Source organism: Martes martes (assembly GCF_963455335.1).
Source record: "Martes martes genome assembly, chromosome: 14".
Lineage (NCBI taxonomy): Eukaryota > Metazoa > Chordata > Mammalia > Carnivora > Mustelidae > Martes > Martes martes.
Genome location: NC_137902.1, coordinates 53,819,326 through 53,834,120, shown reverse-complemented (window position 1 = coordinate 53,834,120; position 14,795 = coordinate 53,819,326). Strand labels below are relative to the sequence as shown.

At 38.3% G+C, this 14,795-nt stretch overlaps 1 protein-coding gene across 3 annotated transcripts in view; it reads right to left on the bottom strand.

Moving 5' to 3' along the window:
• The window catches only part of MICU1 (mitochondrial calcium uptake 1), a 253,080-nt gene that overhangs the window by 22,506 nt on the left and 215,779 nt on the right, over nt 1-14,795 (bottom strand). For all 3 annotated transcript variants that reach the window (XM_080822562.1, XM_080822560.1, XM_080822561.1), the window contains one exon: nt 7,475-7,583. In XM_080822562.1, coding sequence (XP_080678688.1) covers nt 7,475-7,583 — 109 coding nt within the window. The remainder of the gene's footprint in view (nt 1-7,474; nt 7,584-14,795) is intronic.

Below are 14,795 nucleotides of genomic sequence, written 5' to 3'. Positions count from 1 at the left end.
AGTAGAGAGAAGGATTTATTGAAGAAATGAATACGGGAGTGAGAGAGCAAGAAATCAAGGTTAATGCCTACTTTTTTTTGAGCTCCTGGATAGGTAGTAGATAACTCAGTAAGTTACTGAGGGCCTACTACATACAAAATATTGTTGTTAGTGGTCTCTGCTCTGCCCGATTAGCCACATTTGTGGAAATTAAAGCCCTTGTCCATAATTTATGCTAGGAATTGATGATAATAATGAAGACAGAGTATTTTAGGTTAATGTATCTTTTAAAAAAATTGTAAGAATATAGACAATATAGTTAGTTTTTTATAATTTATACTGAGTAGTTAGGGAAGGCCTCTCTGAGGAAGCGGCCCTTGAAGTTGAGTCGTGAAAGATAAATAGAAGTTACCCAGGTAAATAGCATTATTAGGTTTCTAGAAAAATTTAAGCTTTTAAACAGACAATACAAGTATTCTCAAAGTAATTTAAATTCGCTCTCCCCTCTGCTTCTCATTTTAGTCTTACTTGGTGGACTACTTATGGGTGATATTTAGCTCTTGGTTGCTATGGTGGGTTGAAAGGTGGCCCCCTAAGAGCTATGTCTACGTCTTAACCCCTAGAACTTGTGAATGTGACTACGTTTGGAAGAAGGGTCTTTGCAGATGTAATTAAATTGAGATGAGATCCGGGCTAAGGATTACCCAGCCAGACCCTAAATCCAATGATAAGTGTCCTTTTAAGAGATACACAGAAGACAGACACGGGGAGAAGAAGGCGAAGGTCATGTAAAGACAGAAGCAGTGACAGGAGTTCTGCAGCCATGAGCCAACGAGTGACCAGAGCCACAAGAAGCTGGAAGAGGCAAGGAAGGATTTTTCCCCCAGAGCCTTCAGAGGGAGCACGGGCCTGCCGACATCTTGATTTCAGATTTGTGGCCTTCGGAACTATGAGAGAATAAATTCCTGTTTTGTTTTTTTTTTTAAATCACGACGTTGGTGGTAATTTGTTACGGCAGCCCCAGGAAATGAATATACTTGGCTTCTCCCTGCTACTTAGTATGAATCTAGGCCAGCTTCCCCTAGCTGTCTATCGTTTTACACCCAGGGAATCCAAAGTTACACAGATAAAACAAACCAAGAAGTCAAAACAAATGCTAAATATCATATATCTCAAAGCCAAACATGTATTTGGATATCAGATATGACTGTATAATTTTTAACATTGCCTCTATTAGCAAAGATAATGAGGCATGGATTATATGGAGACAAAACATCCCAGGAAATGGCCTGAAGTCATTTGAAAGAATCACTGTCTTTTTTTTTTTTTTTTTTAACCACTAGGTTGCACTTTCCTTTGCCACTACTACCCCGAATCATTCTATTTTATACACCCTGTAATTTTAACACAGACAGTGATTCATCCAGGATAATTGTGCTTTAAAGCAATGTCTTTAGTTGAGTTCTTCAAAAAGGTATGCAAATATAAAGAGGAACTTATTAATTTTATTTTTACAATAAATGACGACCTCCTATCTTTGGATTTTTATCTTGTATCTTTGGATTTTCAGATGCTGTCAAATCCGTTTTCTGGAACGGAGCAATAGAACCAAAGCTATTCTGGAGAAATAACCCTGTATTATTACACATACATACATAACCTCTATGATTCCATTTGTTTTTTTCAAGGGATTCTACAAAGATCAGAGGAGGTATTCTTTTACATAAAGAAACAAGCAAACAAGCAACTGTTCTTTCAAAAACCTATGTCGATTAAGAAAATGAAGTAAAAGGCATCCAGTTTGGAATGGAAGAAGTAAAATATTTTCTATTTGCAGGTGCCATCATCTTGTATTAGGAAATCTTAAGGAATCTATCGAAAAGTGCTGAATAAGCAAGATTGTGTTTATAAAAGCTATCAGAGCTTCGGAGAGATTTAAAACTTACACATTGCAGTACTCAACAGTGAGATAAAGACACTGTCAGATCAACCAAAATCTAAGAGATTTCATTGCTAGCAGGTCTGTACCATAAGGAATGGCAAAAGTTCTTCAGACCAATGAGAAATGATACCAGATAAAAGTTTAGGGGTGCCTGGGTGGCTCAGTGGGTTGAAGCCTCTGCCTTCAGCTTGGGTCATGATCCCAGGGTCCTGGGATCGAGACCCGCATCAGGCTCTCTGCTCAGCGGGGAGCCTGCTTCCTCCTCTCTCTCTGCCTGCCTCTCTGCCTACTTGTGATGTCTGTCAAGCAAATAAATAAATAAATCTTAAAAAAAAAGTTTAGAGACTCAGGAATAAATGAAAAGCACTCAAAATGGTAAATACAAGTAAATGGTAAATGTGGGTAAGTATAAAAGATTTTTTTTCTCTTTATTTCTTAAAAACTGTTGGAAGCAAGAATCCTAATATTGCATTGTAGGGATTATAACATACACAGAAGAAACACAAATGACAACTATAGCATAAAACACAGGGTGATGGTAAATGGAACTATTTGGCTGCAAGGTTCTTATACTTCACTGGAAGTGGCACACTACTAACTTTAAGTGACCTGTGAAATGTTATAATTTCTAGAGAAACCATTAAGATATGAAATGCAAAGAGATATACCTAACAGGCCACCAGATCCAACTATATGTCTGGAAGAGATATACTTATCTAAAGACACAGATAGGTGGAACATAAAAGAATAGAAAAAGACATACTATGCAAATAATAACCATAAAAAAAGCTGGAGTAATTATACCACTATCAGATAAAATAGATTTTTTTTAATTTTTTTTTTTTAGGATTTATTTATTTATTTGACAGAGAGAGATCACAAGCAGATGAAGAGGCAGGCAGAGAGAGAAGAGGAAGCAGGCTCCCTACAGAGCAGAGAGCCCGATGCGGGGCTCGATCCCAGGACCCTGGGACCATGACCTGAGCCGAAGGCAGAAGCTTTAACCCACTGAGCCACCCAGGTGCCCCTAAAATAGATTTTTTAAAAAAGGTATATTACTAAAGATAAAGGGGGAACATTTCATAATGATAAAAGGGTCAATTCATAAGGAAAGCAAAATAATCCTAATCAATAAATATATATTCTCTTAACACCAGAGCTCAAAATTCATGAAGCAAAGAAATAAATTTATAGCTTCAAAAGCTTATCTTGGAAAAGGTTGGAAAAGGTAGGTAAAGGGTGCCTGGGTGGCTCAGTCTGTCTGCCTGGGATCAAGCCCGGAGTCAGGCTCCCTGCTTAGCAGGGAGTCTGCTTCACCCTCTCCTTCTCCTTCCCTCCCACCCCCACTTGTGTTCTTTCTCTCTCAAGTAAATCAAATCTTAAAAAAAAGAAAAAGTAGATAAAGTTCCATCAAAAGCTAGAAAAAGAAAAGCAAAATAATGTATACTGCAAAGTCAAAAATTGGTTCTTTGAAAAATTTAACAAAATTGCCAAACCCCTAGATAGACTAAGAAGGAAAAAAAAAAAGATAGAAGCTGTAATTCACGAAGGTTAGGGGAAAAAGGTGATTTCAGATTCTACAGATTCTAGATTGTAAAAGGATAGTAATGGAATATTATGAGCAACTTTTTGTCAATAGATTCAATAATTTAGATGAAATGTCAATAGATTCAATAATTTAGATGAAAAAAACCCCACAACTTATCAAAATTCACACATGACAAAACACAAACTCTGAATACCCATGTTTTTATCAAAGAAATTAAGTTACCAAAACCTTCTCATAAAGAAAACTGCAGGCCCAGATAGTTTCATTGGTAAATTCTATCAAAATGCTCAGAAAGAAAGAACAGTAATCTTTCACAAACTTTCTGAAAATAAAGAAGAAAAATCTCCCTGATTCATTTTATGAGAACAGTACAAAACCTGAAAAGATATTACAAAAAATAAAATTACAGACCCATATCCCTTAATATTTAATAAAATGTTAGCAAATCAAATCTCACAATATATAAAAGCCTAATAATACATTATTACAAAGCTGGGTTTATTTCAGGACAGTAAGGGATAATCATATCCCTTATGGTAATCTATCATATTAACAAAATAAAGGAGAAAAGTCAAATAATCCTTAATATATATACACAGGGAAAGTATTTGACAAAACTCAATAGCCACTGATGATAAAAACCTTTTTTAAAATTAGGAAGGGAAAGGAATTTCCTTAATTTGATAATGGGCATCCGCAGTCTAATATCTAACTCAACGATGAAATACTGAATGCTTTTCCTCTAAAATCTAGGAGTCAAGGATCAAGGATGCCTTCTCTTACTACTTGTACTCAATGTCATACTGGTGGTTGAAGCAAGTTCAACAAGGCAAGAAAAAAAGGCAAAAATCTCAAAAAAGAAGTGAAACTATCTGTTTGCAGGTGACAACTGCCTATATAGAGAAACCTAATGGATCTATGAAACAACTAGAACAGTGAGTGAATTTAGCAGGATTGCAGAGTACAAGATCAATATACAAAAACCAATTGTATTTTAGTAACAGTAGCAAATAATTGGAAAATGAAACAAAATTCCATAGTATCAAAATCATGATACTATGATACCATAGTACCAAAACCATGATACTATGATTCCATAGTATCAAAACCATAACATGCTTAAGCATAAATTTCTAAAAACATGTGCCAGACTTGTCTACTTAATACTACAAAACCACTGCTGAGAAAAATCTAAGAAGATCTAAAAAAATGAAGAGATGGTATTATAATATGCTCATGAATCGAAAGACACAATATCGCTAATACGTCAATTCTCTCCAAATTAATATACAGTCAATGTTATTGTAATCACAATCCCACCTTTTTTTTTTTAAGATTTTATTAGAAAGAGAGTGAGAGAGAGAGAGAAAGAGTCCATACACGAGTTGGGGGGAGGGGCAGAAAGAGAGAGAGAGAGAGAGAGAGAAGTAGACTCCCAACTGAGCAAGAAGTTCGACATGGGGCTTGATCCCAGGACCCCAAGATCATGGCCTGACTTGAAGGCAGATGCTTAACTGACTTGAGCCACCCAGGCGCCCCAATTCTACCTCTTTTTTACATAGGAAACGACAAGCTGATTCTAAAATTTAAGTGGAAATACAAAGGACCTAAAATATCTACAGCAATCTTGAAAAAGAAGAAGGAAGTTGAGAGATTAATAATACCTGACACTTCAAGACTTCCTATAAAGCTACAGTAATCAGACTGAGCATGGGTAGAGACCTTATAGATAAGTGTAACAGAACAGAGAGCTCATAAACAGATCTACACTTAAAAGGTAATTTGATTTCTGATAAAGGTGCCAAAGCTAAACAAGGGAGGGCATTTTCAGCAAATGGTGCTGGTTCAACTGGGTATCTATGTGGAACACTCTCCTTCGCACCATATATAGAGATTAATTTGAGTGGATCATATAAGACACGTAAGCGCTGAAGTGCTAAAGCTTGTAGGAGAAAATACAGACTATCTGCACAGTTTGGGGGTAGATCAAGGTTTTATTAGGAGTAGAAAGTAATGATTAAAAAATAAAAATTCAATAAATTAGACTTCAGACAAAATTAAAGAAAACTTCTGCAAATGAAAAAGAGACCTTTAAGAAAGTGAATAGGCGGGGGGTGCCTGGGTGGCTCAGTGGGTTAAGCCTCTGCTTTCAGCTCAGGTCATGATCTCAGGGTCCTGGGATCGAGCCCCACATCAGACTCTCTGCTCAGCAGGGGGCCTGCTTCCCCCCTCTCTTTCTGCCTACTTGTGATCTCTGTCAAATAAATAAATAAAATCTTAAAAAAAAGAAAGTGAATAGGCAAGTCACAGTCTAGAAAAATATTCACAATATATGTAACTGATAAAGCACTAGTATCCTAATATGTATCAAGAACTTCAGTAGGGGCTCCTGGGTGGCTCAGTGGGTTAAGCCTCTGCCTTCAGGTCATGATCTCAGGGTCCTGGGATCGAGCCCCGCATTGGGCTCTCTGCTCAGCGGGGAGCCTGCTTCCCCCCGCCCCCACCTGCCTCTCTGCCTACTTGTGATCCGTCTCTCTCTGTCAAATAAATAAATAAATCTTAAAAAAAAAAAAAGAACTTCAATAAGTGAATCATAAGACAGGCAACTAATAAAAATGGGCAAAATATTTCAACAGACACATCACCGAAGAAGATATCTGAAAGATAAGAACACAAAAGAGCTGCTCAATAGCAGAAGTCATCAAGGAAATACAAAAGAAAACCAAAATGAGATGTCTTTATCTACACTCCAGAATACTGCCAACCTGTGGACAAGAATGTGGAACAACACGAACTGTTGTCACTGCTGGTGGGAATATAAAAACACCATGCAAAACGGAATGACAGTTTAAAAAAAAAAAAACTAAATACCTTCCCCTGGACCCAGCAATTCATTCCTAGGGATTTATCTGAGAAAAACGGCAAGACATGTCCTGAAAAAGACTAACACAAGGATATTCAGCTTTATTCAAGATAGCCAGTAACTGGGAACAGGTAAGGTAACCAATAGAAGAATGGACAGATTGTGGAGCCGTCCTCCCAACAAATTGCCACTCAAAAAAGGGACGAACTACTCTGCCCATGACAATATGGATGGATCTCAAAAACACGCTGAGAGAAACTTTACAAGATTATACATCGGATAATTCCATTTGTAAGAAGCTCTAGAACAAACAAAATTAATCTATGGTAGAAAAATACACAGATGAAGGTTGTCTCCATGCATGGGGGCAGAAAAAGAATATGAAGGGGCACAAAGGAACTTTAAACAAAATACTGGACTTCAGTTAGTGTTCATGCTGAAGTATTTAGACATGCTGATGTCTACAACTTACTTTGAGTGCATCAAAGAATAAGACTGATAGAGGGATGAATACATACACAGAGATACTATCTGGGAAATACAGAAAAATGTTAACTGAAGTGGGTGTATGGATGTTCCCTGAATGCTTACTTCAACTGTTCTCAATGTTTTAACTTTTTCATAATAAAATGTTGGGGGAAAAATTATGTTTTCACTTCCCCTGCTCTCTCACATTGCCTGTACTAAGTCACACTGAATTTGTAGGAAGTAAGCCAGTTTGGGGGGTGGGGGGTAGCTGTTCTGAGCCATGATTTTATCTAAAAAACAAAGCAAAAAACCATGTTAAACCACGTGAACACAGGAAATAAACCAAACCACTGCTTCCCACCAAAGAATGAATTGGAATGCATACTGACTTCAGCTTCATATTAAATATGTCATGACTCTGCCTCCAATGAGAGAAGTTCCAAAGTTTCTAAAGATGGCGTCTGCCTTGACCACAGCCTTTGACACAAGAAAATACATTTGCTAAGCTTGGACACTCAGGGTGAAATGCAAGCCTCAGGCAATGGCAACAAAAGGAAACAAATAAAAAATAATGTCAAGAGAAACTCCTATTACTGTTAAGGAAGGGTAGTCACCTAACAGATTACAGATTCAATGTTTATACCCTCAAGAAAACATTTTTGGGTTTCGTTACCTTTATCGAGAGATGCCCCAGCCATATGGTAAAAGCTTAATGCAGTGTCCACATCATTAATATTCTTTAGGAAAGTAAAGAAGTTCTCCACTTCCTGAAATGTCAGACCCTGAAAGGAGAGAGACAGCAAGATCAGGCAGGAACCTGTAACAAAAAGCAGCTCAAAATGCAAAGAAGTAGGCAGTTATTCATGTCTATAAGTCAGAAATTTATGCTATGTTTGGAACAGAAACTGCATAAATTCATCAAGAAATGCCTAATTTGTATACAACAAGGGAACACAACTCTAGAATTTTACCCTGAGAAAGGCAAGCTGGCTAATCGCTTTCCCCTCCCATGTAAAATCTGACATGAAGCTGTTTACAGTGAAGGCTGGATATCTTTAATGAAAATATTTCTAAGTGTGCCCTCCAATTAGTCACAGTATCTATTATGACATTTCCTAAATGAGCTTTAGCCTCTTGCTCTATTACACATTATACACCTTAGCAGGTTGGACTGGAGTCAGGACTTCCATTTTAATAATCTACCCTTAGGCCAGCTAAGCTTTTTGAGGCTTAAGTTAATTAAAAAATCACCAGAGTCAGTGATACACAGGCGAATGGTTTGACTTGGGAAGCTGTTCATTATGTCAATCCAAAAGCTACTAACGAAGCAATTTGCCACTTAACTTTAATTGGATGAAATTCTCTGAATGAAGAAGCTCTTTTCAAAAGCTGCTTCTAGGATTTGCTGATCTCTGATTTGACTTTCTCTGACGGCTCGAGAGAGAGTAGCTGTATAACGATGGGCAAGGGAGTCTCCCTACAGGGTTAGGATTGCTCCTATTTGACTATTTCCCACTTCTCACACATCATGCTGTGATGGAAATGAATACAATTTCTAAGAGGTGAGTAACACTGGAGAGAAGCTGAGGTGAATGCCTTTTAATGAAGCATCAGGTCCTTAACATTGCCCATGCTGACTGGCCTCTACTGAGCACTGCCCCTCTTCCAATCTCCATTTCCCCAAACTAGAGAGCCCTGCAATCCACATGGGGAACTTACAAATAAGGAAACTTCATTACTGACAGTATACAGTTCTTTTCTGGTACTCTCCGAACTGGGTCAATGGTCTCTTTCTCATTTAATCAATCAAACAAAGAGCTAAAATACTGTATGTATGATTACGTCACACTATCTTTTATAATTTTCCCTAGAATAATAGGAGCTAAAAAACTTTTTATTGTGGACTATGATGACCATATAGGAAGCTGTATAAAATATAAATGTACAAGAAACTGCTGTACAATGAACACCCATAGAACCTCCACTGAAGTCAAGGAACAGACTATCACCAGCATCCCTGAAGCCTTCGGGTCTCCCCTAGAGATATCCCGTCTCAGTCATAAGCCCCTTTACTCAGTGTTAATCACTATTCTGACTTTAAGTGGATTCATTGCCTTCCTTGCCTTTTTAAAAAATTGTGCTACTATTGGGGCGCCTGGGTGGCTCAGTTGGTTAAGCATCTGCCTTCGGCTCAGGTTATGATCCTGGGGTCCTGGGATGGAGCCCTGTGGTGGGCTCCGTGCTTAGCAGGAAGCCTGCTTCTCCCTCTCCCTCTGCCTGCTGCTTCCCCTGCTTGTGTTCTCTCTCTCCATCAAATAAATAAATAAATAAAATCTTAAAAAAAATAGCATTACTATCTATTCATGCATCCTCAAACAGAAACAGTTCAATTACGCTTGTTTTGAACTTCATAAATGGAATCACATGGTATGCATCCTATTATATATGGCTTCTCTCTTTAATATTTGTCTATGTTTTGTATTCTGTAGTTAACTCATTTTTATTGTTGTGTGAATATACCACATTTTTTTTAACCATTCTGTTTGGACTGTTACCAGTTTCTGGCAATTATGCACAGTGGTACATCTGTATTTACGCATTCAAACATTTATGGACTACCTATTATGTGCCAAGTTCCATAATTTTTGGCAGTGAACTGGAAGGCTTATAGTAAACAGTTTTTCCCTAACTTGAGGCCATTCTCTTGGCCTTGACTTAGAGCATCCGGAGATAGGACTTATTCCTTATATGAATGCCTTAGTATGCTATCTAATGGAAACACTAGGCTAGCATCAACCTTAGAGAGGAGAATTCTCCTGGACCAGAAGTACAGGCTCTATAATATCACCTGCTTGTGGATGGATACACTAATACTATCTTCTCCGCCCTCCATCAAAAGACATGCAGTGGTTGAAATGTGAGGGATTTCACATTTCAACCCAGTGTCCACTGATGGATGAATGTATAAACAAAATGGAATATGATTCACCCTTTAAAAGGAAGGAAATTCTGACATAAGCTACAATACGGATGAACCTCGAGGACATTATGCCAGGTGAAACAAGCCAGTCACAAAAGGTCACATACTATATGATTCCACTTATATGAGGTACCTAGATTATTTAAGTTTACAGAGACAGAAAGTAGAATGGTGGTTGCCAGGACTGGGTGGGGGAGGGAGGAGGAATGGGGACTTTTTTTTTTTTTTAAAGTAAGCTCTTTGCCCAACATGGGGCTTGAACTCATGACCCCGAGATCCATGCTCTATGGACCGAGCTAGCTAGGTGCCCCAGAAATTGTTGTTTAACAGGTACAGAGTTTCAATGTGGGAAGATGGATGGTGGTGATGCTTGTACACAGTATGAAGGTACTTAATGCCACCGAACTATACACTTAAAAATGGTTAAAGTAAAATTCCTAAAATAAAGCACATGGTACAGGAAATACTACCTACTCTGACATATAAGCTCTAATGTTTGCTAGTAAATTTATTGTGAAACATCAAATACAAGAGGCCACAGTACTCATGCTGAGAATTATTTAAGGACAGAGTGAAAAATCTGAATTGAACAGCTATTCATTTGATGACTTGGAAAAACAGTGGGATACAAATCACATTAATGCCATTATTAAATTGAAATACAAAACATTTTACCTTTTATTATATAGATATAATAAAAAATATTTATTGAGCACTTCCTAACAACTCAGCACTATGCTAGGAACAGTGAGGGAAATAAAATTGCTTTGGACATGGGCCTTGGACATTTTATAGAGCTCACAATTTAGATAGGTGTCCTTAAAGAAAAGATGATGCCAGTCACGAAATTCTTATTCCTTTGTAACAACTTAGCAAAAAATCCAGAGGAGTTTTTAGCAAGAAAGTTATCATAAGACTATACGATGAGGTTTGTGGATGGAAAGTGAGAGGACGTGCTTTCTGTAAGTTGAGGTGTTCAGACTGGAAGGCATTAGCTCCATGCAGCCATCGACAGGTGACCTGACCTGCAGAATAGAATTCAAAAGGAAATAACCTTCCCTTAAGCATGGCATCAAGGGGAATGTCTTGATACACTATGGGGAAGTGGAAGAAGGAGGAGTTATTTTATCCAGTGACCAACTGTTCAACAAACTGGTTATCTAGCTACCTTAGGAAAGATGGACTTATATAAAACTGGACTCCAGGTGATTAAAAAAATATATATACATAGTATGGACAGTAGAAACACTTGAAACACTTCTTTATGTTTATTAAAACATGAATTCAATAAACATTAAGAGTTTTTTAAACAAACAAATAAAACTGTCTATTTTTATTTAAAGGTTTTATTTATTTATTTGAGAGAGAGAGCATGAACAGGCAGAGGGGCAGAGGGAGAGCTAGAAGCAGACTCCCTGTTGAGCAGGGAGCCCATTGGATGTAGGGCTCAATTCCAGGACCCCGGGATCATGACCTGGGCCAAGGCAGGTGCTTATTGACTTAGCCATCTAGGTGCTCCTAGAGTTGTCTTTCAAAACGAAAAGCAACTGATAAAGTGTTTGAAGAAAACATAAAAAAAAATCTTCATAACCTTGAGTAAGACAAAGAGTTCTTACATATGACACCAAAAGAACAATCCGCAAAAGAAAAAAAAAAGATAAATTAGACTTCATCAACATTAAAACCTTTTGTGCTTCAAAATACTGAGAGAACAGGGGCACCTGGGTGGCTCAGTCACTTAAGCTGCTGACTTTTTTTTTTTTTAAAGATTTTATTTATTTATTTGACAGACAGAGATCACAAGTAGGCAGAGAAGCAGGCAGAGAGAGAGGAGGAAGCAGGCTCTCCGCTGAGCAGAGAGCCCGATGTGGGGCTCGATCCCAGGACCCTGGGATCATGACCTGAGCTGAAGGCAGAGGCTTTAACCCACTGAGCCACCCAGGCACCCCAAGCTGCTGACTCTTTTTGGCTCAGGTCATGATCTCGGGGTCCTAGCATCAAGTCCCAAATTGGGCTCCGTGCTCAGCGTGGAGTCTGTTTCAGGATTCTCTCTCTCCTTCTGCCCCTCCCCTTGTTTGCTCTAAAATAAATAAAGAAATCTTAAAAAAAAAATTACTGCGAGAACAGACAAAACACAGACTGGGAGAAATATTTTAAAATATTTAAAAATCATTTATCTGATAAAGGATTTGTATCCAGAACTACGTAAAGAACTCTCACAACTCAATAATGAGAAAAAAAATAATACAATTCTAAGAAGTATCTGAATAGATGTCTCACCAAATAAGATATACTAATGGTTAATAAGTTCGTGAAACAATGCTCAGGATCATCAGTCATTAGGGAAATGCAAATTCAAACCACAATGAGAAATCACTACATACCTATCAGAATGACTATAATAAAAAAGACAGACAATAACAAGTTTTCATAAAGATGTAGAGAAACTGGAACTCTCATACATTGTTGTGGAAATGTAGTACCCACATTGGGAATCAGTTTGGTGCTTTCATTAAAAAAAAAAAGTGAGGGTGCTTGGGTGACTCAGTTGGTTAAGCATCTGCCTTCAGCTCAGGTCATGATCTCAGGGGTCCTGGGACAGAGACCCCCATATGGAGCTCCTTGCTCAGTGGGGAGTCTGTGCTTCTTCCTCTCCCTCTGCTACACCCCCTATTTGTGCTCTGTCAAATAAATAAATAAAATCTTAAAAAAAAAATTAAATTCAATTTTTCCATACAATCCAGCCACTCTACTCCTAGCAGTTTTCTTTTTTAAAAAGATTTTTATTTATGTATTTATTTGACAGACAGAGATCACAAGTAGGCAGGGAGGCAGGCAGAGAGAGAGGAGGAAGCAGGCCCTACTCGGAGCAGAGAGCCTGATGTGGGCCTCGATCCCAGGACCCTGGGATCATGACCTGAGCCGAAGGCAGAGGCTTTAACCCACTGAGCCACCCAGGCGCCCCTACTCCTAGCAGTTTTCTTAAGAGGAAGGAATGGTTAGGTCCACATAAAGATCTGTATGCAAATGTTCATAGCAATATAACCATACAGTGGAATTCTGTTTACTGTGTTCAGCAATAAAAACAGTAAGCTATGAATACAAGCAACAACACGGATAAACCTCAAAACAGGATGATACGTAAAAGAAGCTATAACAAAAGGCTACATTATTTTATGAATGCATTCCTATGAAATGTCCAGAAGAGACAGATCTGCAGAGACAGAAGAAAGATGTCTGGCTGTTTGGGGGCAGGGGTGGAAATGGGGACTGACTGCAAGCTAGCATGGGGATTTTTTGGGGTGATGCCAATACTCTGAAACAGGATGGCAGTGATGACTACATAACTCTGTAAATTTACCAAAAATCATTGAACTGTTCACTTAAAATCGGTGACTTTTATGGCCTAAATTATACCTCAATAAAGCTGTTAACAAAATAAAAAGCAGCTGGAGTAGAAAGAGGGATAAGGAAAATCCGGCTTCCTTTGGAGTCGTCCGTTAATGCCAGGGACCCGGTGCTGACCGGCACGGGTGAAGGTGACACCTGATTACAGGGCAACACACCGTCACACATGATTTCCTTCCCTTGTCTTTTAATCAGTCACAGGAAATCCATCTGCTAGGAATCAATCCCACTGCCTGAATTCCCTCAATGGCTCACTGAAAAGATAAAATAGCCTCCTTTCTTCTTCTATATATGCTACGCCTTGTACCAGTCTTATCACTTATCATCTGCTCAATCTTCTGCTTAGTTTTTTCAAACATTTAATTATTTTTCGAGTTTTAAAAAAACATTTATTTTAGTATATGAATATAGGAAGAGTAATATATGAACAGCACAAAGCAAATTCTTCCTTTACCCTTGTCTCCCAGTCTCCCACCCTACACACGGCCACTGTCACCAATTTTGTAGGTACGTTTTCAGAGGTATAACTATGCTGATCTTGTTCCAATAAAGCATCTTCCCGTTGCAAATCCCACACTTCTCTTCAACTGTTGCCTGGCAGTGGGGGGAAAATACATCACTTCTATTACTTACATTTCTACCAGTACCTAATCACCCCCCAACATCACTTTCTTCCTAGGTTCTTCCTCCTACTCACAAAAATATCAGTGATTTCTCACTGTCAACTGGATAAACTCAACTTTTTGCCTAGTACTCGAGGTCCTCCACAAATGCTTCCATAAATTAACTTTCTAGCCATCTCCCTATAGGCTAGGGTCTAGCAACATGGTTTTGTTTCCCCTAAACCCTTATGCTTCTTCAAATCATGGAGAAGAAGGAGCGGCAATGAACAGGCTCATTAGTGGGAAGATTGCGGACTGCAGTCCTGGCTTTGACTCCTGGTGCCACCTCTTAACACGCCGTGTGATCTCGGGCAAATAACTAAGGCTCAGAAAAGTATTTTTCATCTGGAAAACAGGGATTCTATCCATCATGCAGATGTGATAATTAGGGAGAAGACGGGTAAAATGCCTAGTACTTGGCAAGTACTCAGTAAGACGTAGGTTGAGTCTTCAGTAAGCCGGCGGGCCCACTGCTACAGAGCAAATGGCAATGACTTTATTCAATTAAGCTCTGAAATATACTCTCTTTTCTGGTATGTGTAGGACCTTGAGGGACAGATAACAGGGGCAAGTATACCACTCACATACCTTCGAAGTATATGAGACTAATAGCAGAGGCAAAACAGAAATATAATAGGGGAAAAATCCACAAATTCTTTTACTAGTAATTCATAGCTTAATACTTTGGGGGAAGTACAAGTTTCAAAGCTAATCAGTAAAACAAAGCTAATCAATAATGGAGAGTTCTAGTCTTTTTAGTTTAATGGCCACACATCAGATGTTCTACTACATGGTGATGCTGATACAAAAGCAAACTGCTTTATAACTTTTGCTTGTCAAAATTGTACTTTTTTTTTCTTTTCTTTTCTTTCTTTCTTTCTTTTTTTTTTTTTTTTTGTGCAGAAAGGTGATTTTATTAAAGCATGGGGCCCGGACCCTTGGGC